Genomic DNA, 27713 nt, shown 5'->3' on the forward strand with positions numbered 1-27713 from the left:
CCTGTTTACGATTTCTTTTTGGGTTTTCGTGATGCTGTTCTCCCCTGGTTTACTCTCTGTTTGACTGCTGCTTCTCAAAATCTTTTATTGGGTCTTCATCCACATCATGCTCTCCTAACTGCAGGTGTTCCCCAAGGTTCTGTCCTAGGCCTTGTTCTCATTTCCTATATTCTTTTGGTACTCATCAGCCCCCATAGGTGTTTTTTTTTTGTTTTTTATTTTTTAACTATCCTCGTGAGTTTTCTTTAAGGAAGACACATTGAGAGATTATACAACCAATTCCAACAATATGTTGTTGCTCAAAAATATTCTTTAGAATTCATCTTTTAGAATTATTTTCAGTTCCAAATTTTCTCCCTCCTTCTAGCACCTCCCCCTGTGAGAAGGCAGTTGACATAATCAGCCCATTCATCATACATCTGAAGTGTGCAAACTATGTCCCATAGGTTTAACTATCATCTATATGCAGATGGCTCCCAGAATGATAATCCAGCTCTATTCCCCCAAGCTTCATTGTCAGGTCACCAGCTGTGTATTGGATATTTCAAACTGGATGTCCTAGAGAGATCTTAAACTCATTATATCTAAAATTGAACTTACTGTCTTTCCCCATAAACCGTCTCTTCTTCCAAACTTCCCCACAGTTCTGTTAAAAACACCACTATCCTTCCAGTGTCTTGAGGTTCATAATCTCAGTATTATCCTGGACTCTTCACTTTCCCTCTCCCCACATATCCAGTCTCTTGCCAAATTTTGCCATTTCTACTTTCTCAGCATCTCTTCCATCTGACTTCACTCCATTCACACAGATACTGCCTTTGTTCACATCAACTCTTTACCTACATTATTGCAATGGCCTCTTAAGGGTTCTTCATGTCTCAAACCACTCAACTCCATCCTCTGAACTGCTACCAAAGTAATTTTCCTTAAGCACAAATCTGACCATGCGACTTTTCTACTGAGCCAACTCCAGTGGCTTCCTGTTTGTTGCCTGTAGAGTAAAATATAAACTTTTTTGTTTTTAAAGCACCATGCAGCCTGGCCCCACCTACCTTTTCTAGCTCCTTTAGGATATTATGCCCCCTCCTGCACTCTTTGATTGGCCACACTGGCCTCTGAGTTTCTCTCTCATGGCAATTCCATATTTTGTCTGCCCATCCCCATCTCCTTTGCCTAGAATGCATTCTGTATTTACTTATACCTCTTAAAACCCCTCTTTTCTCTAAGATGCAGCTCAAGCACAATCTTCTGCATGATATCTTTACTGAGCTCCCAATTGTTTACTAGTGTCCCTCCCAAAACTACTTTGTATTTAACTCTTTTTTATGTGTGTGGATATATATGTGTGTGGATATATTTATTGACTTTATAGTGTAAGCTCATTAAAAGTAGGGTTTTTTCACCCTTTGTATTTGTATCTCTAGCACATGCCTGGCATATAGCAGGCACTTAATAAATGCTTATTGATTGATAGAAATTAAATAGTGTGGAAAAACTTGAGAGTTAAGGTATGTAAAGGACTGTCACTATTTTGAAGTTGGCCAGTAGAAAGGCAGGAGTTGACTGTGAGGCATACACTGAACTCATTGAGAAAGAAAAGTGTATAAGTTTGGGGGAGATGTCAGTGTGACCACCAGTATCTGGAAATCTGTAAGACATGAACTTCAAAGAAGGAGATGTTCTTCAGTAATGGTGGTAGGAGAAGAAAAACTGTAAGTGACAATGATATAAAAAGTATTCCAGTTCTCCCACCACAACTAGTGAATAGGGGTAGAGAGTATGAATAAAAATGCAGCAGTCCTGGAAATGGTTAACTAGTGTTACAATGTCAGGAGAGAGATTGGTGTTGGCCTAGCTGATCTAAGGGGGACATTGGTGGGGAGTTAGGGAGAGTGGGGTTTGTATATCAGCAGCTGAAAGTCACTGGGATGGACTTCATATAAGAGGTGGTACTTGGACTGTCCTCAAAGGAAATTTAGGATTGTAAGAAGGGGGTATGAGGAGGGTGTATTAGTCTTCTCATGTTTGAGCTGTTTGTTTTCATTGTTAATAATAGTGCAGTTATATTCCATCGCAGTCATATACTGCCCCTTGTTCAGCCCCAACCTGTAGGCAACCACTTTGATTTACACGTGTTTACTGCACAGCAAATGCTGTTCTGAATATTTCTGTAAATCTGAGATCTTTAAAAAAATCTTTTAACTCCTTGGAGAAGATCTCTGGAGTGGAATCTCTGAATCAAAGCAAAATGAATCATTTTCTTCCACAACCCATAATGTTTAAATTATTCATAGTTTTATCAACAGTGTTTTAGTGTCTCTTCCTACAGTCCCTCCAAGGTAGACCGTTTCTGTCTTGTGTGATCTTCACCAATTTTCTGGCAAAGGGTATGAGGTAAAGTCCCAAAGTCATATTAACTTAAATTCCTCTTATTACTAGTTACTTGGAACAGTTTTTCATATTGTCATTAATAGTTTATATTTCTTTTAAGGCCTATTTGTTCTTATCCTTCGACTACTTATCTTTTGGGGTGTGACTCTTTTTATTTATTAATTTTCTCTGTATCATATTCAGATATCAGAATCTTTATTAGAGATATTTGGTGGTATTTTTTTCCTATTCTACACTTTTAAATTTCGTGTATTTGAAATTTTCCATTTTTTCTTTTGTTCTTTCCTCTTATCTATTCCTTGCATGGATAAAAATTTTGCTAGCCATTGTTGGTGGAATTTTGGAGTTGGAGGGGAGCTTAGCCCTAATCTATTCCAGCCCTCACAGACTGGACAAGTGGTCATTTAGCCTCTGCTCAAAGACACCCCCCCCCCCAAGGAAGGGGGAACTTAACACTTCTCAGAGCAGCCCATTTCATTTTTGGTCAGTTTTAATTGTGGGGAAGTTTTTCCTGACATCAACCCTTGTCTCTTTTCAGCTTCCACCATTGCTCCTTATTCTTCCCTTTGGGGCTGAACAGTTTTTTAAGTCTTTTTCCATATGACAGCCCTTCAGATACTTAAAAATGGCTGTCATATATATACACCCCTTGAGTCTTCATTTCTCCAAGATAAACATAACCAGGTTTTTTTAATCAGTCCTACTTTGATGGAGACTCAGGGCCCTTCACCATCCTGATTGCTCTTCTCTGGATACTCTTCAACTTAGCAATAGCATTTTTAAACCCTGGTGCCCAGAATTGAATGTAGTACTTTGGATAACATCTGACAAGGGCAGGATATGGTGGTACTATTAACATCTCTGTGCCTAGAAGCTTTGCCACTTAGAATAAGATCATATTCTGTTTCTTGGCTGCTTTGTCACACTTCTATTGAGCTTTCAGTTATTGAAACCCTCTGATTTTTTTCTTCTTTTTTGTTTAATTTTTATTTATTTTGGTTTATCAACAATCACTTCCATAAGCTTTTGAGTTTTAAATTTTTCTCCCCCTACCTTCCCAAATTGGCTTGCAATCTGATATAGGCTTTACATATACATTCCCATTAAACATATTTTCACATTAGTCATGTTGTAAGGAAGAATTAGAACCAATAAGAGGAACCACAAGAAAGAGGAAACAAAACAGAAGAAAAAGAATGGCAAATAGTATGTTTCGATCTGCATTCAAACTCCATAGTTCTTTCTTTAGATGTGGATAGCTTTTTCTATCATGAGACTTTTTGGAGATGTCCTTGCATTGCTGGGAAGAGTTACGTCTGTCAGAGTTAGTCATCGCACAACATGGCTGTTATTGTGTACAGCGTTCTCTTGGTTCTACTCATTTCACTCAGCATCAGACCATCACTCTTTCCAGGTTTTTCTGAATTCTGCTTGCTTATCATTTCTTATAGCACAATAGTATTCCATCACATTCATATACCACAACTTGCTCAGCCATTCCCCAAATGATGGACATCCCCTCAATTTCCAGTTGTTGGCCACCACAAAAAGAGCTGCTATAAATGTTTTTGTACATGTGGGTCCTTTTCCCATTTGTGTGATTTCTTTGGGATACAGCCCTAGAAGTTTTATTGCTGGGTCAAAGGGTATGCACATTTTTATAGCCCTTTGGGTATAGTTCCAAATTGCTCTCCAAAATGGTTGGATCACTTCACAACTCTATCAGCAATGCATTAGTGTTCCAATTTTCCCATATCTTCTCCAACATTTATCATTTTCTTGTTTTGTCATCTTGGCCAGTCTGATAGGTGTGGTGTGGTACCTCAGAGTTGTTTTGATTTGCATTTCTCTAATCAATAGTGATTTAGAGCATTTTTTCATATGACTATAGAGGGATTTAATTTTTTCATCTGAGAACTGCCTGTTCATATCCTTTGACCATTTATCAATTGGGGAATGACTTGTATTCTTATAAATTTGACTTAGTTCTCTAGATATTTTAGAAATTAGGCCTTTATGAGAGACACTGGTTATAAAAATTTTCTAAAAATTTTCTACTTCTCTCCTAATCTTGGTTGCACTGGCTTTGTGCAAAAACTTTTCAATTTAATGTAATCAAAATTATCTATTTTGCATTTCATAATGTTCTCTGTCTCACGGGGGTACTCGCAAGAGGCTTCCTGCTATATTGACATTGAACTTCTCTTTGGGTCTAACCATCCATCTAGCTCTGAATCCAAAACAACTCCTCCCTAAAACGTTTTAGCAATGACTCTTCCTTAATTTTGTCTCCAAATAGATGCAGAGAGAACAGAGTCCCTCAGCTTCCCTCATCGATAGAACCATCAAGATGAGAAAAGAGACAGAAGATAGGAAAGTGGTTTTAGCCTGGGGACTCCTAAATGTTTCTGTAGCCGGTATGATATATACTGAAATGTAAGTCCATTAACTAGAATAAGAACAAAATTTGTTAAATGTGTGAAAATATTTTCTAACAGTAGTATTGGAGATATTTTTAAAGAATTTTAATTTTTTTCAGGACTGGGAAATTATTAAGTTCATACTATAATGTTACATACTGGCCCCTCTGGTATATTGGTAAGCTTTTCCTGTATTGTGATATAATTTGTGTTACCTATTGCATAAAAATTATGTAAAAATGCAATTCAGATTTGATTTTTTTTAATGCTTTTTGAATGGGATATTCAAACAATATAAATTCATTTTAGTCTTTCTGGATAATGAATGGTATATGCTGTACTGTTGTGTACATCATTGAATAGACAGGCTGAGAGCAATAAAGGAATGTAAAATTAAACCTTAATTTCTTTTTGTAAGTTAGAGTTTTCTTTTTTATCAAGATTGGTAGGGGTGGTGATAGGGTGGTTGTTTTGTGTTTTAATTACCTAGTGTTTCATTCCAGAGCTTGTACTTGCATCTCTCTTCAGCCTGAATGCTTTATTTGATTTCTGGAGGTATTTCAAATATACTGTAGCACCTACGAATCTGGTCATCAGTCCTGGACAGCAAACACTTTTAGGATTGAAAACAACTGGTAAGTGTTTTATATTTCTTGATAAAATTAGCAACAGATATCTCTTAATTTCAGAAGTTTCCTTTTCAAAGCTTGGTATTGATGGAAGAATCATCAAGACTATATAATTTGCAGGGTCCCTGTCTTAAGCAAGTCCTAAATCTAAATATAGAAGACAAATTATTGTCTTTCCTAATTTATCTTTTTGGAAAGGAATTTAATTACATTTTGAACATGCTAAGTTTGAGGTGCCTGAGAGACGTGCAGGTGGAGATAAGGGCTGAACATACTGATTTTTCAGTCACCTTTTTGGGGTAGTGATGCTGTTCTTGATATTTTCTCCCAATTGTTTAGTTATATTCTACCACTTTAAGATATCCTTTCAGTGTGACCTCTCAATATTTTCAAATTTGTATTGCCTCCAGTATGGATTTCTTCTCTATTTACTTGGTCTGATCCATCTGTTCTTTCTGACTTCATCTTCTCAAGTGCCATTTCCACTTCCTCTTAGCACATCAGGCACTGATGTTCTGATATATGGTCGTAATGTGGTTCATTGATGATGAGAGTAATGCTGACAAACATGTTCTATTTTCCATGTATTTGGTGTCCTTTCATTGTAAATGTTTTTGGGACGCTCTAGCTTAGGTCTGATACCAAGTTTTTTGTATGTTTGTGAGCATTTTGCTGTTTGGTTAGGCAGAACTGCTCATGATTTTCTGATATCCTGCTCTGCAGTGCTTTGCAAAGGAATTATACTCAAAACTAGTATTGCCTTTGTCTGCCATGTCTTTCCTTTTGGTCAGGAGAACCTGTGTTTGCTAAGACAGTTTAAAAAAAAATTATTCCTTCATATACTTAAACAGCACTCTTATTCTTAGTCTGAAGACCTGGGTTCAAATCCTAGCTATAGCCTGAGGTAAGTCACTTAACTTTTCTGAGACTGTTTCTTTAACTGTAAATATGGGGTGATAGATAATACTTGTATTTATCTATTTCACAGGATTGTTGTGAGGAAGGACTTTGTTAACAGTACATGTCTATAGAAATGTATGCTATTTTATTGGGGGGGATTTTCCAACCATTTAAACTTTTCTTCCTAGAAACTAATTTCCTTTCTCTTGAATCATTTTATTGACACTTCTCTAGGTCCCTTAGGTTCTGTTTTTCAAACTTCTTTACCATAATAACACTGATTTTATTAGAATTTTTAAATATCCTAATTCTTGTAAAGGTCTCAGTATCATGAAAGTTTTTGTTCTTTTTTAAAATAACAGTGCCTTCATGACCAAACAGGAGATAGAAGCAAAATGGATAACTTTGGTTACATTAAATTGAAAAGTTTTTGCACAAACAAAGCCAATGCAACTAAGATTAGAAGAAAGGTAGAAAATTGGGAAAGAATCTTTACAACCAGTGTCTCTGATAAGTGCCTCATTTCCAAAATATGTAGAGAACTATGTCAAATTTATAAGAATACAAGTCATTCCCCAATTAATAAATGGTCAAAGGATATGAACAGGCAGTTCTCAAATGAAGAAATTAAAGCCTTCTATAGTCATATGAAAAAATGCTCTAAATCACTATTGATTAGAGAAATGCAAATCAAAACAACTCTGAGGTACCACATCACACCTATTAGATTGGCCAAGATGACAAAACAAGAAAATAATATATGTTGGAGAAGATGTGGGAAAATTGGAACACTGTGCATTGTTAGTGGAGTTGTGAAATGATCCAACCATTTTGGAGAACAATTTGGAACTATGCCCAAAGGGCTACAAAAATGTGCATACCCTTTGACCCAGCAATAGCATTTCTAGGACTATATCCCAAAGAGATCATACAAATGGGAAAAGGACCCACGTGTACAAAAATATTCATAGCAGCTCTTTTTGGTTCTGGCAAAGCATTGGAAATTGAGAGGATGCCCATCAATTGGGGAATGGCTGAGCAAATTGTGGTATATGAATGTAGTGGAATACTATTGTGCTATAAGAAATTATGAGCAGGCTGGCTTCAGAAAAACCTGGAAAGACTTGTATGATCTGATGCTGAATGAAATGAGCAGAACCAAGAGAGAACATTGTACACAATAACAGCCACATTGTGCAGTGACTAATATTGATAGACTTAACCATTCCCAGCAATACAAAGATCTAAGACATCTCCAAAGGCCATGTGATGGAAAATGCTATCCACATCCAAAGAAAGAACTATGGAATTTAAATGCAGATCGAAGCATACTATTTGCTGTTTGGTTTTTTTTTTTTGGTTGAGTTTTGTTTCCTCTTTCTCAGGGTTCCTCCTATTGGTTCTAATTTTTACTTACAACATCACTAATCTGAAAATATGTTTAATAAAAATATATATATATAAGCTTATATCAGATTGTGTATCATCTTGCAGAGGGTGGTGGGGAGGAAGGGGGAGAAAATTTTAAACTCAAAAGGTTATGGAAGTGATTGTTGATAAATCAAAACTAATTAATTAATTAATTAATTGAAAAAGAAAAGAAAATAATAGTGCCTTTCCTGACTTTGACTCCTTAGCAATAGAAAATTAGCATAATAAATACCAAAGGCTGCTAACCTCTATTCTGCATTTTCTTTTCATTCCAGTTGTGCAGACCACTCCTCCGCGTGAATTGGTGGCAAACAATATCCCTCCCTCTACACCTTCTCCTCCAATACAGGGTCAAAGTGTGTTGAGTTATAGCCCATCTCGATCCCCCAGTACAAGCCCCAAGTTTACTATGACAGGATATAGCCCTCAACTTCAAGGTCTGTCATCAGGCAGCAGTGGTTCTTACAGCCCTGGAGTGACCTACTCACCTAGCAGTAGTTATAATAAGGTAAGCCTTTTCTTTTGATTACTCAAGGAGAAACATTTTAGTACCATCTCCAGGGTTAAATGTACAGTGGTTCTCCTTGCTGGTATTTTGCTACAGTGTCTTGATTAAAACAAATAAAAAATTATCTCTTTAATACCAGTGGCTTTGGCCCCTGTTTTCTTTACACTTTCACTTCTACAAAGTTTTTGGGTATCCTTACAGAATTCTAAGAGTCTTATCTTTCATGGCTTCTCATTTTATCTGAGCATCTTTCCAATTAAAAACAAGTTAGGACTCTTCACCAGAGATTGAAGCTTGTACTCCAAATACCAGAATAATGAGGGTTGTTTAGGCATCCATGGTCTTTCTCCTAGTCGTTTATCATTTTGGTCTGATAGGACCAAGATAAAGAGATATGGAAATTAGAAGACATTTGGTTGCCTGAAGCACATTGTTGAGATCATTGTATCAGGTGACTTAGCCACAAGAGTAATCATTTTCTTGTTGCTCATTATTAGATTTGATGTTGCTCATTATTAGAGTAGCAGTACCTAGAAGTAAAATTTACCCAATGTTGTTGTTTTTTAAATAGATTTTTTCATTTAATTAACTTTTTTTAAAAAACAAATTATATGTATTAAATCTGAATTTGGAAGGAAATAAGAGAATTTTGTGAAAATGGCAATTTTTTTGGGGTAGCACTTAGAAACTTAGGTATAGTGGGTCTTATGCACATGGCATATTTGGTATAGGGCCTCATTAACTTATTTTGATGTACCCTCTGTATAGTTTTGCTCGTGATTTCTGCTTTGAATACTGGCAAATTCTAGTTAGACTTTGCTTTCCATTTTCATGAAAGAAATTGTAACTTACCATAGCTTAGAGTAAAATTGAAAGCAATAATCTCTCAGTTTATCTATTGATCTCTATTTGCTGTCCTTTCTTTTCTTTCCCTTCTGTCTCAAGACCACCTCGCATCATTGTGAGGAAAGCAGTTTACAAAACTTTAAGCACTCCTTAAAAAAAAAGAACTAAACTTTAAGCACTAGAGAAATAAGAATTTGTAGTATATATCATCCAAATGAAAGAGGCTTCATTTTCAAACTAGACTAATAAATAAGGTGGAAAAAAGTCTTCCTACTTTCAAGTTGCAGCTTTTAAAGTAAATCTCTCATTCTAAATAGGTATCTGGTTATAGTCCTTCTCCTGGTTCTTCTCCATATCCTACAACCATTGGTCCAGCAGAGAGCTGTGGCTTGCGATCTCGATACCGGGCTTCACCAACTGTCTATAACTCTCCAACTGGCAAAGAAGACTACATGACAGATCTCAGAACCCTGGACAATTTTCTTCGAGGGGAAGAAGAGAAGCAACATAGGGTTCAGCTGGGTAAAAAAAAGTGATTTCATTCAGTCATAATAAAATTGGATCGTGGTATTTGTTTTTTCTATATGCAGGGTGGTCAGAAGAATATGCCATTTCCTCTGAGAGGCACTGTGGTACAGTGGAAGGCTGAGAGTAAGCAATAGCAGTTTATTGCCTCAAATTTGCCATTAACTAGCAAAAAAACTTTGGGAAAGTCATTTAACCATTCTGGGTCTCAGTTTCCTCATTTATAAAATGAGAAGGTTGCATTGGATTTTTCCAAGGATTCTTTGAACTCTGAAGCTTCACGATTATATGAGCTGAAATAACTCACTTTTTATTGGCATATAACCCCCAATTCATTTCACTATGCACAAAGCTGTATGCTAGGGATACAGAGGTAAAAAAAATGATAGAGCCCCAGCCTTTAAGGAGATTACAATCTCTTAGGGGAGATAAAACACACACAAAAAGTATGTCATGAGGTAAATGTGGGGCAAAAGAATGTTTGGTAGTAAGTCAGTGACCTCTAGTCTCATCAGTTGCTTTTACTTGGTGGGTAGGGGGAACTATACAAACTCAGTGAGGACCGAGTCGCATCTTTTTGAACGTGAGACCTAGCACAGGCCTGCCAAAGCAGGCCACAAGCAGCCCATGGGTGGTATGTTGTGTAGCCCCAGCCTAGTATAATGTTACATAATGGACACTCATCTTTTGACCTATTGTGATAATAATTACAGTAAACTGATGCTTACTAAATTGGTAATTATAGGGAGTACAGATTCCACTTCACCTTCTAGCAGTCCTACTTTCTGGAACTATAGTCGTTCTGTGGGCGATTATGCACAGACACTAAAGAAATTTCAATACCAGCTGGCTTGCAGGTCCCAGGCCCCAAGTGCTAACAAGGATGAAACTGACCTTGGTTCTAAACAGGCTGCAGAAGAGGTAAATGAAAAAATGATGACGTTAGCATTTGCTAATCCTCAGAAGTTCTACTAATTGTCATTTGTTCTTTAAAAAACATTCAGTCTCAACTTTTAAGTTAAGGCAATGTGGATAGAATATCAGAATTAGAGTTGGGAAAGCTTGGGTTCATTTTCCCCCCAAAATCTACTGGTTGTGTTACCACGGGCAAATCATTTAATCTCTGTATGCCTCAATTTTCTCATCTGTAAAGTAGGAATGACAATACCTATAATATCTATTTTGAGGCTAACATGAGATAACCTATGTAAAGTGCTTTGCAAACTTGAAAACCCTACTTAAATGTCGGTTATAAATAAACTGTAACAGGAATCACTAAGTGTCTGGCACACTTGGTTAAAAAAATGGAAAATCTGCTATTTTTTTGTCTGCCAACTAGCATTTATTAAGTGCCTCCTATATGCCAGGCACTATTTCAAGCTTTGGGGATACAAAGAAAGGCAAGAAACAGTCCCTGAAGGTGCTCACAGTGTAATGGGCTGATATTCTTTGTGTGCCTTATACTGAATTAGGTGGTTCTTTTTTCATTATGTATGTCAGATAGCAGAAACCACTATCCTGTAGAAAGTGTTTTCTGCCATCATCGTCAACAAATGCTTTGTGCGTTATTACACTTGACATAGGCTGGAGTCTGTTCACTTAGTTACTTTGTTTTACTTAGATTTAGTTACTTTGTTTCTTTTATACTTTTTTTATATATATTTGTTTTTGTACTTTTAACTTGATCGTTTAAAAAGTTAAATAGGGAGAGTTGAATAGCAACTCATAAGTTCTTACGAAAGAAAAATCAACCATAGTAATTGAGTAGTAAGTGATAATGTTTGTATATACCAGTTAAAATTTTTCTGAGGATTGATAAGGTTCTTTTATCGTTGTGGAAATGAGAATTGCTATGGTCTCTGGTAAGCCTATTCTACATTGATTGTCATTTTCAAAAGCATGCACTGTTTTTGAGTAGGTGTGGGCAAGAGTGACTATGAATCGACAACTTCTTGATCATATGGATTCATGGACTGCCAAGTTTAGAAATGTAAGTTCTGTCATTATAATGTAAAGTGTAGTTAACATGTCACTGTTGTGGGTAAGGGCAGCTAGATGGTGCAGTAGATAACTGCCAAGTCTGAAGTCAGGAAGACTCCTTTTCCTGCATTTAAATCTGACCTGAGACATTTAATAGTTGTGTGACCCTGGGCAAGTCACTTAAACCTGTTAGCCTCAGTTCCTCATCTGTAAAATGAGCTGGGAATCAAATGGCAAACCACTCCAGTACCTTTGCCAAAGAAACCCCAGATAGAGTCATGAAGAGTCAGACATCACTGAAACAACTGAACAGCAATAATTGTGAGTTAATATTTGTAGTTAACCAGTTCTGGGGTACCACCTCACACCTACCTGATTGACTAACATGACAGAAAAGGAAAATGACAAATGCTAAAGGGTATGTGGGAAAATAGGGACAGTAAAGCACTGTTGGTGGAGTTGTGAACTGGTCCAACCATTTTGGAGAACAATTTGGAACTATCCCCAAAGAGCTATAAAACTGTGCATATCCTTTGATCCAGTGCTACCATTACTAGGTCTGTATCCCAAAGGCATCAGAGAAAAGGAAAGAAGACATATATGTACAAAAATATATTTATAACAGCTCATTTTGTGTTGGCAAAGAATTGGGAGTTGGCTGAACAAATTCTGGTATATGGTTGTGATGAGATACTATTGTGCTTTAAGAAATGAAAAGCAGAATGCTTTCAGAAAAACCTGGGAAGACTTACATGAACTAATACAAAGTAAAATGAGCAGAACCAGGAGAATATTGTATACAGTAATAGCAATATTGTAATAGTGATCAGCTGTGAAAGATTTAGCTATTCTGATCAATACAATGATCTAAGACAATTCTAAAAGTCTCGTGATGAAAAATGCTATCTGCCTCCAGAAAGACAACTGATGAACTCTGAATGTGAAGTATAATTTTTTTCACTTTCCTTGTTTTTTGTTGCTTTTTTTTTTTCCAACATGGCTAATATGGAAAAATGTTTTGTATCACTTCACATGTATAATTGATAGCATATTACTTGCCTTCTCAGTTGGAGGACAGGAGGGCTGGAGGGAAGGAGAGAATTTAGAACTCAAAATTTAAAAAAAAATTAAAAATTAATAACAAATTTAAAAAATGTATTTGTGGGTTACCTAAGGAAAATTGTAGTTTGAATGTCATGTGCACAAGATAATTGATAAACACTTATTAAGTGTCTGTATTTCAAGGCACTGAGGAGATAAAGGGGGAAAAGCAATCTGCCTTGAAAAAAATTTGTATTTTACTGGACCTATATAACATATACACAAATAAAATACAAGGCAAATTGTGGAAAGGAGGGAGCACTACTTATAAGGGGGTGTGTCACGGAAGACTTGACAGAAGTGGCATCTAAGCTGAGTTCATCAAATTAAGAATGAAAATGGAGAACTCAGAGTGGGATATGCAGTTGGAGTCTGTTGGCAAACGGGAATAATTTAGAATTTAGATCTTTCCTTGGGTATTCTGTCTCAAATGCTAAAAGTGACTTAAAGTTTATTGTTGCTCTGGAAAGTAGAATTTTGAAGCCCTTAGTTCTAAAATCAAAAAGTATTACCTTATCAGAGCAGTAAATCTGCTATCTACAACATTCGTGAATAGTGTACTCTGATTAACCATGGTTTAGTTCTGTATCATGTTGCTTTATTTTAATTTTTTTTAATAGTGGATCAATGAGACAATATTAGTGCCACTTGTTCAGGAAATTGATTCTGTCAGTACACAGATGAGAAGAATGGGCTGCCCAGAGCTACAGATAGGAGGTATGGATAAAAGTATACATGAGCATTTCCATTTTCTTGAGTGCTTCCATTAGAAGAAAATTCTGTACTGAGGGTAGGTTATTTAGCCAGTTTCATTTGACTGTTCTGCATTGACACCTGAAGTTGGAGGAAAAAAATATTAATGCCCAAATATTGCTAATTGAGCAAAGCAGTTAAACTAATAGAACAAATTGAAAACCTCCAGGAGTTTTCTTTTCATTATATTTTTTATTATCCTTTCACTATTTGCAATAATAATAAACTCTTAGGCAGACTATGTGTTGATTATTCTTGCATGACAGATTTTCAACCATAAAACTGAGTCTGTTAGAGCTCCAAATTCCAGTGAGGCAGATTAACTGTTAAAATTATGCCAAAATATGCCATTCTTTGTTAGCTCAAAAGTATAATGAATGTATTACCTTGGTAATTTTTAAGTCACCTATTTTTAGACTCTCACCTGTTTAAAAAAAAATTGGCAGAGGTACTTCAGGTGGCTATGTCCCTATGATACATTTGCTCTTCATGATCCTGTACTGTGCAAAAGGCAGTAGAACTAAGGTCCTACTTCACTGCTTTTTCTTGGCATGGAGGTAACTAACCTCTGATTCTCCAAGGCCATGCCAGCAGAGTGGAAGCTTAGTCAAGAACCAAAGTAGAAAGCGTTCTAGACAGCACCTGGTGATAGATTCCATTGTCTGTGATCCAGCCTAAAATCAGAGGCTCATTGCCATGTTGGCCACAGGATGATCAATTCTCAAGGACAGCTGCCGAGTTATAGATGGATTGCAGTCATCATCAGGAGAGGGAGTACATAACTCAGATGAAATTGCAGATCCTTGTAAAAAGATTTAATAACAGAATTTTGGGATGATTCAGATCTGTGTGAATAATTGCTCTTAGGAATATTTAGATCATTTGGATTATACAGTAGTTCTTTCTTATCATTAGGTGTGTTTTAGTCATTTTCTTCCCTCTTAACTATAAACAGAAATGTTCCAAAATGTCAAATGTTTTCCCAGGAGTCATTTCTTGACTCTGCAATATACTTTTGCAACTATGCTTGCCCTTTCTGCCTTTTAGTGATATTTTAATGGCTTCATGAGTAGCATAGTACTCTTTCTTGATTGAAAGGACTTTTTTTATCTACAGAATAATCATCTATTAGTACAACAGGCAATTTTCAGTAGAACTTTTTAAGCATTATCCAATAAGGGACTAACAATAAAAATGTATCTTTATATTTAGATGTGTGTCATACAGATTTTATTGGTACATAAAAGCTTAAAATATCTCTCTAATTGCTTATAGATTTAGTCTTTAGATGATAGTCTGTGAGTAAAGGAGAAATTTGTCAACATTTCTTCTAAGGTAATAAGTCAGTAGGCAGGCACTCATCCTTGCCATCAAGATAAACCATAACCCCATTCTGTAAGAATTTAAAAGTACAGGGGGCAGCTAGGTGGCGCAGTCAATAGAGCACTGGCCCTGGATTCAGAAGGACCTGAGTTCAAATTTGACCTCAGACACATAACGCTTACTGGCTGTGTGACCCCGGGTAAGTCACTTAACCCCATTGTCTAGCCAAAAAAACAAACAAAAGAATTTAAAAGTTGTAATTCTTCTTTACATCATGAGTGATGTGAAAATGTTAAATATGAATGTATATGTAAAGCCTATATCAGATTGCAAGCCATCTTGGGGAGGGAAGGAGGGGGAGAACATTTAGAACTCAAAATCTTATGGAAGTGAATGTTGAAAACTAAAAATAAATTTTAAAATAAAGGGAAAGGTAATGTTAATTTTAAAAAGAATTTAAAAGTAAACTAATATTTGAGGATACTTCTTTAAAGATGTTAAGTAGACTTGCATGCATAATGATCTGTGGTATATGATTTTTGTTGTAATGGGATTTCCTCTCCTCCCTTTATTTTTTTCCAGAAGCTAGTATTACTAGCTTGAAACAAGCTGCCTTGGTCAAAGCCCCACTCATTCCAACTTTGAATACTATAGTGCAATATCTAGACCTCACACCAAACCAGGAATACTTATTTGAAAGGATCAAAGGTAAGCTATTGTTTATTGTCTATTACTTAAAACCTTTTAGACTAGGGCACAAAAAGAATAAGAACGTGGTCACAGCTAATATCTGTCAAAGGGAGGACTTCTCTTCACTTATACCCTGTTACCTCTCTTGAAGAGTAGGTATGGGTATGGGTGTGGGTATGAGTGTGGGTGTGTGTTGTGACCAAACTTTAAGTGAGAAGACTATATCAAAGTAGATCAGCATCTGCTCTGTAGCATTGTTGCCCAGAAGCAACACTGAAAGAAACCCAAGTCTGCCTCCATCTCTCCATTACATCATGCTGCTTCTCGTTGTGTGTGTTTGAAAGCTTATTAGTCACCAGTACAGAAAAATAAGCTTCCTGTGTACAAGGTGTAGGCATTTTGAATATTTAGACATCATTTCTCTTTTCTTCAGAATACTAAAGGTGGACTCTTTCCTTGTTGTCTTTCCAGAAGAATAGAACCTACTGAATGCTGTTTCTCCTAATTCATTTGTATTTCTTAGAATAACTTAGTCAGTCTTTAATGTTACTGTATTTCTTTCTTGGATCTTTTTTGCTCTGCCTCCTTAACAGGAGAGAGATAGGATTTAGTAATAAGTAAGCTACCTTGAAAGTCATTAGCTCCTCAGACAGAGTCATAAAGAATTTCCTTATTCTTCTCTACATGGTGAGGTTGTGAAGGAAAATAAATAATATAAGTAATATTTTTTAAAATTGGTTTTGTAAAATGTTTTCATTGCTTAAATAACTTTTAGGGTTAGATTTGTTTTGCGTTTGTTTTTCTTAGAAGAAAAAATCGTTTCTAGAAATCATTGATGTATTTCATTAAGGTTCTCAGCTGCAATGTTTTTTCATTCTTATCATCTTTATGATTTTAAATAACCTGATATCAACTCTTTCCAATCACAGAACTCTCCCAAGGTGGTTGCATGAGCTCATTCCGATGGAATAGAGGTGGGGACTTTAAAGCACGAAAATGGGATACAGACCTGCCCACTGATTCTGCTGTGAGTCAATATGATTGCTTTTAAATATTTTTGAAGAAATTTATTTATGCCCAGAGACTGTTTTATGTCAGAATAAGAATTTTAAAAGTTTACGTTAAAGCAACAACTGGAAATTATATGTGTGTGTTTTTAATTTTGGTTCTCTCTAGCTATGTAGGCTTGGCTAAGTTCTAACCAGTTATCAGAAATGTTATGTTTATTATCATTAAATGTGTAAATTAAGTATTAATCATATATAATGCATTTCCATGCTTTCTTTGGGAGATCTAAGTTCTAGAGGAAAGTTTGTCCTGAGTTTCTTTTCATGGTAGTCACTGTCTGAATTAATGATGAATCTGTTTCTGTTGATTGCCATTTTTCAGTGCTGATTTATTTTGTTTACAGATCATTATGCATGTATTTTGCACTTATCTTGACTCTAGACTACCTCCACATCCTAAGTATCCTGATGGAAAAACATTTACTTCTCAGCACTTTGTTCAGACACCAAATAAACCAGGTAGAGAATTTTCTTGAAAGTAGGTATTGGGATTTTTTGGTGGAGTATCTTTACATTCTAAGCTTAGCTTTCTCTTTTTAAATTGATACTCTGCAGATGTTACAAATGAAAACGTTTTTTGTATCTACCAGAGCAACATTAATCCTCCCCATTATGAGCTAATTTACCAGCGTCACGTCTACAGTCTTCCAAAGGTACTTTGGTATTTTGTATTTATCATACACGCATTTTGTAAAAGATGGACTACTTTAACTTTGAAAAAATATTCACTCATTTATGAAACTAAGAAATGCTTTTCTTACAGAAAAATGCCTTACTGCAAATTAATACCAAAACAATCACCTGTGTCAGTAACTAATGATGATTTTTTTCCACTGTCATATTTACTAACACCTTTTACATGTAGCTGTATTCCTAATTTATGATCTCTACCAAATTCCAGTAAAGCACACACAGTAACATAAAAGGCTGACAAAATGCCAAAGTAGATAAGGAATATTTATAATTAGCACATTATTTGAATGCTAAAATCCTTTGACAATGTTTGAAGTTTTTTGGTTTTTTTATGTAGACTAATTACATTTTTCCTCCCCCACCTCTGCATAGCCATTTGCTTAGCAGACTTTTTTCTTATAAGGCACAAGGGAGTAAATCTCATTCTATACCTGAATTAAACAAGAACTTTTTAATTATTAGGGTCTAACATAATGAAGTTTTACTGTATTTACCTATCAGATTGAATTTTCATATTTTTTTCTTAATTTTTTTTCCGAAATTCAGGATAGAAATAACATGTTCCATACATTATTGATGTTCTTATACATCATAAAGACCAAAGAGTCAGGAATGCTTGGGTAGGTATAAAATGCTATTTCAAGCATAAACCCTTCTTTTTTAAATGGCTTCTCATATCTTGCTTTTTCTGTTGAGCTTCTATAGTTATTATATAGTCAGAGTCCTATTTCTAGTCATAGTGGTTAGTGCCAATTCTATTAAATTGTTCTTAGCATCTTTATTGAAATGAAACTTAGTTGAAATGTATTAAGTTCTTTATTATTATCATTGTTTAATGTTTAATATAGCTCAAGTTTAAGTCCAGCAAACTTGAGGTGGTGCTATAAATTGTTGATTGTTAGGTGGCACCAAGATAACAGAATAGCAGGAAGAAATATGGTCCAGCTTTTCTAACACAACCCCTCCACGAAGATCTAGGAAATAACACCAGACCAATCCAAATAGGGAAGTTCAAGAGGAAAAAAAACCCACAGCATGTCACTTTCCCAGCCCGAGTTAGCATATAGAGAGGTCTGTGTACACTGGGGATGGAATCTAGCCAAGAGTAGATCACATGCAAGAACTTAAAAAGAACCAAAGCTGTGTACCAGAGCAAAAAGAGATCCTAGTTGGTCCTTGACCTTGTGCAGGGTGGAAGAGCAGGTGCCAGCTGGCATCTCTGTTGCTTACTATCCAGTTTCTATATCACATATTCGGGTCTGACTGAAGAGGGGCCTGAGCTGAGGGGTGGCAGTCCAGGATGAGCAGTGGTCACAGGCTGTTGGCTGTGTACTGAGCTAGGAACAAATTCAGAAGCAAACAGTGGGTTGTGTGACTCAGACCTTAGGAGCTGAGCAGGGGTCTCAGTTCTAGACTTCAGCCCAGTCTGAAGCCTACAGCAGAACAACCAGAGCAGTATCTTAGATCAAAGGGAAGCCTGTATTTATGTCATTCAGAAGCTGCAGAGCTTTCCAAGTGCCTGAGAGTATAACACTCAGTACCACAAAAAAAAAATATGAGAAGGACCAAGAGGACAAAAAAACTTAGTGCTTGAAGGGCTCCAGACATACGCAGAATCTGACCCAAACATAAAGTCAAAAAACAGAAAGTAGGAAGAATGAGCAAACCAAAAAAAAATTAAGTAAGAATCACACCATAAAGAGCTGTTATGGTGACAGAGACAACTAAAGACACAATCCCAAAAAAAGAAAGTTACTCCAAAACATATGTAAGAAAGCTCTCAAAGGAAAACACAACTTGGATACAAGTTCAGCTAGAATTTTTGAAAGAGATAAAGCAAGAGTTTTTTGTTTTTAAAAGTAAAATGAGAGCTATGGAAGAATGGTTGGGAAAGAGAATTACAGCTTGGAATAAGAGGTACAAACCTCACCCAAGAAAAAACTTCAGAGCTTGGGAATTGGCCAAATAGAAACCAGTGACTCCATGAAACAAGAAATATTGAAACAGGGTGTAAATCTCATCCTATATCTGAATTAAACAAAAAAAGAATGAAAAAATAGAAGAAAAATGAGGTATCTGATACCAAAAACAACTAACCTAGAGAAGAAAGAGACATAATTTAAGAATCACTGAACTATCAGAAGCCTGCAACAAAAAGCCTAAACATCACATTTCATGAAATCATAGAAAACTGCCCAGATTTCTTAGAACTAGTGGGTGAAGTTGGAATAAAATCTATTGATCACCTCTTAAAAGAAACACAAAATGAAAACTCCCAAGTGTGCTGTAGCCAAAATCTAGAGCTTCTTGGTTAAAGGGGAAAAAAATACTGCAAGCCTGCAGAAATGAGGAATTCCCAAGTATAGAGGAGCCACAGTATCACACAGATTGAGCAGCCAGAATTATAAAAGAGCATAGAGTTTTGATTATGATAGTTCAAAAGGCAAAAAGATAACAGGGTTACAACCAAGAATAATTTACCCAGCAAAACTGAATATAATCCTACAGGGGGAAAATGGACCTTTAATAAGACTTCTAAGCATTCCTGATGAAAATCCCAGACAGAGCTGAGTAGAAAGTTAGAAATACAAACACAGGAATCAAGAATTTTAAGAAATAAACAGTCATAAGGCACTAAACAAGGATAAAAGTTTATATCCTAATGTGTGGAGGTGAGATATAGATATAGATACCTATATGTATATAGATACACATTTGTATATACATGTATGTTATATATATAAAATACATATCTCCCCTCAGAATTCTGTCATTATCAGGGGTTCAGAGGGGAAGTTTAATTAGAGGGCCTACGTGCGGTTCTGTTTTGATAATCTTAAAAATGGAAAGGCAAAGGAAGAGAAATACTAAAGAGGGTGAGGGAGAGGAAGGATAGAGAAATTATCTGATATAATTGGGATTCACCCATGTTCATACAAATAAAGAGGAAGTAGAAGGTAGGAGTGCATGAAACCGGCTATACTTGAACCTCTCATTTGATCTGGTCAGAGGAGGAAAGAATATAAATATACTTAATTGGGTGTAGGAATACATTTCACTCAACAGGGAAACAAGGAAAGGGAATAAAAGGAAGGGTAGAAAAAGGGAGGGATTAGTAGTAAGCAAAATAAATAGAAGGGGGAGGGTAATGAAGAGAAGGAAGAGTTTAAGAAAATAGGATGGAGGAAAATACACAATTAACAATCATAAACTGAATGTGAATGGAATGAATTCACCTATGAAATGGAAGATGATAACAATTGACTGGAAAGCAAAATTCAGTGGTGTTGCACATACTTGAAACAGAAAGGTGTATGCAGTTAAAATAAGGGACTAAAACAAAATCTTTTATTTCTTTCTTTTATTGATTAAAGTGTTTAGAAACAAAAATTTTCCCCTAAGGACTGATTGATTTAGATGCATGCTAGAAAATTTTGGTATATTGTCCTACTGTCCTGTATACTGTCACTACCAATAAAATTGTTCCTATTATTCGTTCTTTGACCTGTCCTTTAGGATTAAGATTTTTTGGGTTAGATTTACCTCAGTCTGAGAAGGGTAAACTGATGTCCCCTAATATCAGTTTTATTATTTCTCCATGTAACTCATTTGATTTTCCTCTTAAGAATTTAAATGCTATTGCATTTGATGTTTATGTTTAATATTGACATTGTCTATGACAACTTTCAGTAAAATGTAGTTTCCCTATTTATTTCTTTTAGTTGTCCACTTTTGCTGTTGCTTTGGGATCATGATTGTTACTCCTGCCCTTTTCACTTCAGTTGAAGCATAATAGATTAAAGAATTGGGCATACAACTAGAAAAAAGGGTTTTTTAAGCTTGAAAATAGAAATCCGGAAAAACAAAGAAGAATTTATCAGAATTGAAAGCCAAAAAACTATTGAATTAACAAATAAAATGTGTTTAAAAACTTACTCTTAAAAAAAACAAAACAGCAAAATAGGGTATTAGCTAACTTAGTTTTTAAAAAAGAAAAAATCATCAATATCAAAAAAATGAAAAAAGGGAATTTAAACCAATGAGGAAGAAAGAAATGATTAGGGATTATTTTACCCAATTTTATAACAAAACTAAAATCTAAATGAAATAGATGAATATTTATAAAAACATAAAATGCCCAGATTAACAGAACAAGAAATATAAGACTTAGATAACTGAATCCTAGGAAAATAAATTTAGTAAGCCATAATTCTACTGCCAAAGTGGGGGGAAAAAAACAACTGGGTATCAGATGTACTTAGAAGAAGCAAATTGTATCAGACATCTAAAGAATAATTCATTCTAATGCTACTAAAATGTTTGGGGCGGGAGAACAGAAAAAGGAGGAATCCTACTATGTCTCTTTTGTGATACAAATATGGTCTTGACTATCACTACTTCCTTTAATTTGATTCCAAACATCCAAATATTAAGAATAGATGTAACTGTCATCAATTAGGTTGAAAGACTCAGAAGTGGTTTCCTAAAATCATATATGTCTACACAATTACCTCTTATGTAATAATCTAATTATCTTAGAGTACAGAATTAGACATGCATGTTTTAGACATTGCCAGTAAGGTAATTTGATTTACTTGACTGCATATTTCTACAAGAAATTTACTTTTTTTTTCCCATTGTTTTCGAATAAAATGAAGGCTGAAAGGAAAGCAAATTTCTTTTCATTTTTTAAAGGGAGAAAACAGATGTATTTTAGTGAAAAAATTAACAACGGCCCCCAGCCCAAATATGGTCTTGATACCTAAACTAGAGATAATGAAAACAAAGAAAGAAAACTATAGACTTAATGTCTCTAATGAACGTTAATGCAAAAAGATATATAAGCAAGGAGACTACAGCAACATATCACAGAGATTTTATACATCGATAACCAGGGTAGATTTATAGTAGGAATTCAGGGCTGGTTAAATATTAAGAAAATTATTAACCATACTAATAACACCAATAAAAGCCATGATTATTTCAATGGATGGAGAAAAATCTTTTGACAATTCAATAACCATTCCTGTTTTTAAAAAACAACTGCAAAGGAATAAATGGACCTTTCCTTAACATAAGTGATAGCTATGTAAAACCAAGAGCTAGCTTTATAACGAGAATAAACTGGACGTATAAAACAAGGGTGTCTTATCACCATTACTATTCAATATAGTGCTAGGAATTCTAGTTATAGTTAATAAGACATGAAAAAGAAATTAAGAGAATAAGCATAGGCAAAGAGAAACAAAATTTTCTTTTGTTCCCAAAACATGATGATTTACTTAGAGAACCCTAGAGAGTCATCTGAAAAACTAATTGAAACAATTAACATCTTTAGCAGAGTTGTAGGATGTAAAATAAACTCATACAAACCAACAGCATTTCTATATATTGTCAACAGAATCTAGCAGGAAGAGAAAATTAGGGTTACAAAACACTTTACACAAATAAAGACATCTAAATAATTGGAGAAATATTAATTGCTTAAGGATAGACTAAGCTAATATAATAAAAATGATAATACTGCTTAATTTATTGTATCCTCCCAAAAGTTATTTTGCACAGCTAGAAAAAAAAAACAAAATTTCACCTGAAGGAACAGCTCAGCACTGTTCATCTTTATAATAATAGTTCACATTTACGTAGCACTTCTGATTATCAAAATTATTATGGTTATCTTTTTAAAAACTTACATGTGGTCTGGATCCATCGAAATTCTTTTTTTCTTTACAGGAGGGTTAATCTCGGCCTTTCAGGAGTGAATATTTTGTGGATTTTTGGAAAATAGCTCGACTAATCTCTTGCTTTTGATCTCCTTTATTTTAACTGGTAATTAATGAAAAAAAATTGGGAAGGGGACCTGACAGTAGCAGATCTCAAACTATACTACAAGCAGTAATCTTCAAAGTAATTTGGTATTGGTTAAACAATAGGTTGATCAGTGGAACATATTTTCTGTGGCATAAGCTACAGAAGAAGCAAATGAGCACAGTAACCTAATGTTTGATAAATCCAGTGATCCTGACTATTGGGGCAGGAACTCGGTATTTGATAAACATTGTTGGAAAAACTGAAGGCAGTTTGGCAGAAACTAGGCATAGACTTAACACCTCACACCACAAAGAAGTTAAACTCCAGAATGGACATGTGACTTTAGTTGTCAAGTGACATCAAAAACAATTTAGAAGAGCAAGGAAAAAATTACCTTTCAGATCATTGAGTGAAGGGTGAGTTCATGATTGAACAAGAGATAAGAGAGGACCACAGAAAGTAAAATGGGCGGTTTTGATTACATAAAGGTTTTTGCACAGACAAAATCAATGTAGCTAAAATTAGAAGAGAAGCAGGTAGTCATTCAATAATCAGTAAACATTTATTAAGTACTTATTATGTGCCAGGTACTTTACTAAGCACTGAAGATTTTTTTAAAATATCAATCTCTGCCTTCAGTCTAATGAGGGAACACAACGCATAAAATGAAGCTGATGGGCTGGGGGGGGGGTGAGGGCAGTGGGTGGCGGTGGTGAGGAGTCACCCAAATTGGGATTGGGGCGGGGAGGGGAGTGGGAAGAGATCTGAGCCAGATTTGTTCCCGAATCTTACACTGTTTCTGAGTTTCTGGAGATAATGAAATCCAGGAAATTGGCAGGGTGGGAAATAATGAGGTGAATTCCCTGGTACCCTCACAGGTAAATGGGGAATGTGGTTTTTTTGTTTGTTTTTTGGCTAGGCAATGGGGTTAAGTGACTTGCCTAGGGTCACACAGCTAGTTAAGTGTCAAGTGTCTGAGGCCAGATTTGAACTCAGGTCCTCCTGACTCCAGGATTAATGCTCTATCTACTGTGCCACCTGGCTGCCCCGGGAATGTGTTTTTCAACAAGTTTCTGATACAGGTCTCATTTCTAAAATGTATAGGGAACTGATTAAGATTTATAAGAATAAGAGCCATTTCCAATGATAAATGGTCAAAAGATATGAACCGGCTGTTTTCAGAGGCAGAAATCTGTGCTATCAATAGCCACTTGAGATAATATTCTAAATCACTAATAATTAGAGAAATGTAAATTAAAATAATTCAAGTTCCACCTTATACCCATCAGATTGCTATTTCTAAATATTGTTAAGTAGAGCAATCCAGCATTGTTCATCTTTATGATAATAGCTCACATTTCAGGTAGTATAGTCATCAAAATTATTATGGTTATAAAAAGAGACATATTCTGGATAAAAATCCATTTAAACTCTTTTTTTTCTTTACAGGAGGGTTAATCTTGGTCTCTCAGGAGGAATATTTTGTGGATTTTTGGAGAATAGCTCATTTATCTATTTTGAGCTCCTTTAATTTGACTGGATCAAATAAAAATGTCATCCTTTTTGAAGAAGATTCTAAGACTCCTGTTGCTGCACAGTCTGAAATAGGATACATAACACACTCCCGACAAAATGAAAGCTGTAGTAGTAAGAAGCTGTTGTCATTGTTAACTCTGACATCTTCTGTTACAAAAAAAGTCATCAATTTTGGTTTACATACTTTCAGGGTTTTGTAATTATCTGCTATAAATATTGCCCTCTAGAGTTCCTTTGAAGAGAGTGTGTCATCTTTTTAATAAACTAGGGTTTGGGGGTGACCCTCAGAAATGAATCCATTCCATAGGATCGCAAAACCACATACCTAAGGTAGTTTCACAATCCGTTTTCAGTCTCAAGTATTTTGGCATAGGTTCATATCTTAAAGACAGTAAATTGTGAACTTAGTTGGTAATTTGTCCCCAGATTTCCCATCTTATGAATCACACGAGACATAAAAGCTTAACTATTGGTTAAAACTAATTTACCAGAGATAGTAAAAAGATTTTACAGTATTAGTTCCAAAGAATCTGAATTTAAGTTAAACTTGAAATTTTGACAGAATTTCATTCAGCTCTTTTCATCAAGTTTCTCAGGGGTATTGGGGATTAGTGAGTAACAAAGAACTTTATAACATTTGGTTTTAATATGCCATTCACAGTATTGTATTATTTGAACATTTCCGTCTTTTAAAGTTAAAATGTCAGCCTACCTGTTTTAAACTCTCCAGAAAAAAATTATTAATGCCAAGAGAAAGTATACTTTTTGTATTTTCTTCTTTCAAAGAAGGGAAAGGGGGTAGATTGTAAATAATTGAGTGTGATAGTGAATGTGTAGCTAGAAACTTAAGGATTACTAGGAGTTTGTGTTTATTAAAAAATGGGTTTATTAAAAATGTCATACCAAACTAGTTACATTTCCTTTTTTTTTCCTCTACAATATTACTACATTAGGAAAATGCTGCAAACATACCTGGATTTCTCTAAGGTTTTTTTTTTGTTTTTTTGTTTGTTTTTTTTAGCAAGGCAGTTGGGGTTAAGTGACTTGCCCAGAGTCACACAGCTAGTGAGTGTTATGTGTCTGAGGCCACATTTGAACTCGGGTCCTCCTGACTTCAGGGCCAGTGCTCTATCCACTGTGCCACCTAGCTGCCCCTCTCTAAGGCTTTTGATAGTCTGTCATACACATGTGGGTAAGGTGGAAGAATATGGATGCTAATCTAGTTAGATGGATCCATAGCTATCTGACCATATCCAAAGAGTTATCAGATTATCAGTTGTCCTCCTAGAGGAAGAATTCTAGCAACATACTATAAGACTGCCTTTCACTCTCTTCTTATCAGTGAATTCAATAAAGACATAAATGGTATGTTTACAAGATAGAGTTGGTAGGCTAGCTAATATATTGGCTAATAGATTCATCCAATCTTACTTGGTAAAAATTATGGGCTAGATCAAGCTCAATATGAATTAGAGTGAGAATGACAGCTTACAAAAGCTAATGTAATTTTAGGGTGTATGTAGTACTCTGAAGCTTACAGAGCACTTTGCTTATAGCAGCCCCGTAAGGTATGCCACTGTTACCCAATTTTATAGAAAAGGTACCAGAAAGGTTAGGTAATTTGACCATAGTCACAGTACTTCTTAAGGTCAGAGCCTAGATTTGCCCTCTAAGTCCAGTGCTGCTTCTTCTGTACCGTATTCCCACTCTAATAGCCTGTAGTGTCCAAAAAAAGACAATGATTGTTCCACTTTTACTCAGCATTGATCAGATTAAACCTGATGTGTTTGGCTCGGGGCACCACAAACAAACCTATTTTTACTATCAATACAGAAACTGTTGTTTGTTTTAGGTCAAGAACATTGGCTGTGATGTCTTGGGGGAAAAATGTGAACTTGAAGTTGTTATAAACATTAAAATTTGTCAGACTTCAGTGGGTGGTGATCGAAAATATCATTGTAGAACAGTTGATGGGAAACTGTATATATAATTTGTTTTAAAATGTTTAAAACCAGAATACGAATGATCAAGCATTTCCTCTTCCTTTATGCCTTCTACCCAGGATTTTCAAAAAATCAGACCCATAATAAAATTTGTTTATATGGACAGCACCGTTCTGTCTTTAGCAAGGGTTTGCAATAAAAATAAAATGTAAAAAACTGTCTAGATGATATGTTTGGAAAACAACAACAAGATGTTTTCTGTGGGTATTATGACTTTTTTTGTATTATTGAACTATAATTTGGCTTTGGCATTAACGCATGTTTTTATTTCATTTCTGTTCTAAGGTTAATCAAATTTTGTCCTATACCTAATTTGGGAATCTGTTAACCTTTTAGTATTAGTACTACCACTTAAGAACACTGGTAAGAATAGTTCTGAGTCTGAACTTCAAGAGAAATGCCCGTGTAGTAATGGTGGCTTGAGTGCCGTTTTAAGTGGAAGAGTTTGGATTACATTTGTATGTTGTCTGTTCTCTGATTTCTAAACATTAAAAACGGTGTCTTTTGTGTGTCACTTGAATTTTGGTTATGGAATCAGTCCATTTCTCTACTTAAATTATGTTCATTCTGTTAGTCTTTCCTTCCTCTCCACTCCCCCACCCCCCATCAATTATAGAGTTTCTGTATGAATCAAGTTTTTTCTATGGCAGCTATATTCATGGACCTGAAATTTAGTTTCATGACTTGGAAATTCTGTGTTGCTTGGCTGAATGGGTATTCAACAATTCTAATGGTAGAGGTTTCATTCATGACTTTATCACAACTACTATACCATCTGCAAAAGTCCAGTCTCCCTGCCCTCCCTCCCCATCCAATGTGCACTGTCAAGATATCGAAAGCACAGCTTTCATCACATCTCCATGATCTTCAAAAATGTAGAACCATGGAACTTTATGAGCCGGAAGGGACCCTAGACACGATTAGTTCAGCACCTAAACTGAGCTGAAAGGCAAAGGGGTCACATGACTAAGGTAATACAGGAAATTCCTTGGTGGATCTGGGCTTAGTACCTAGGTATCTTCGTTACCAGGCCATTGTTCTTTTTCCTTGAAAATGAAAGAATGGAAAGGCATTTTTTTTAAACACTCCGTACCAAGATTAAAAGC

At 35.5% G+C, this 27713-nt stretch overlaps 1 protein-coding gene across 3 annotated transcripts in view; it reads left to right on the forward strand.

Annotated features, from left to right (window-relative positions):
- TMEM209 (transmembrane protein 209) overlaps positions 1–27127 on the forward strand; it is a 30490-nt gene extending 3363 nt beyond the window's left edge. The window contains exons 2-16 of one of the 3 annotated variants that reach the window (XM_021002280.2): positions 4691–4827; positions 4913–4989; positions 5315–5446; positions 8047–8279; positions 9443–9647; positions 10396–10571; positions 11569–11640; positions 13352–13448; positions 15390–15515; positions 16427–16524; positions 16909–17023; positions 17120–17217; positions 17804–17877; positions 22991–23086; positions 24518–27127. In XM_021002280.2, the coding sequence (XP_020857939.1) occupies positions 4691–4827; positions 4913–4989; positions 5315–5446; positions 8047–8279; positions 9443–9647; positions 10396–10571; positions 11569–11640; positions 13352–13448; positions 15390–15515; positions 16427–16524; positions 16909–17023; positions 17120–17217; positions 17804–17877; positions 22991–23045 (1695 nt within the window). In that variant the 3' untranslated portion in view covers positions 23046–23086; positions 24518–27127. Of the gene's footprint in view, positions 1–4690; positions 4828–4912; positions 4990–5314; positions 5447–8046; positions 8280–9442; positions 9648–10395; positions 10572–11568; positions 11641–13351; positions 13449–15389; positions 15516–16426; positions 16525–16908; positions 17024–17119; positions 17218–17803; positions 17878–22990; positions 23087–24517 lie in introns of those variants that run through there. The other 2 variants (XM_021002281.2, XM_021002282.2) reach the window with 2 other exon arrangements.
- The last annotated feature ends 586 nt before the right edge of the window (positions 27128–27713 follow it).

Source organism: Phascolarctos cinereus, unplaced genomic scaffold, assembly GCF_003287225.1.
Source record: "Phascolarctos cinereus isolate Bilbo 61053 unplaced genomic scaffold, phaCin_HiC Scaffold_1;HRSCAF=81, whole genome shotgun sequence".
NCBI classification, from domain to species: domain Eukaryota; kingdom Metazoa; phylum Chordata; class Mammalia; order Diprotodontia; family Phascolarctidae; genus Phascolarctos; species Phascolarctos cinereus.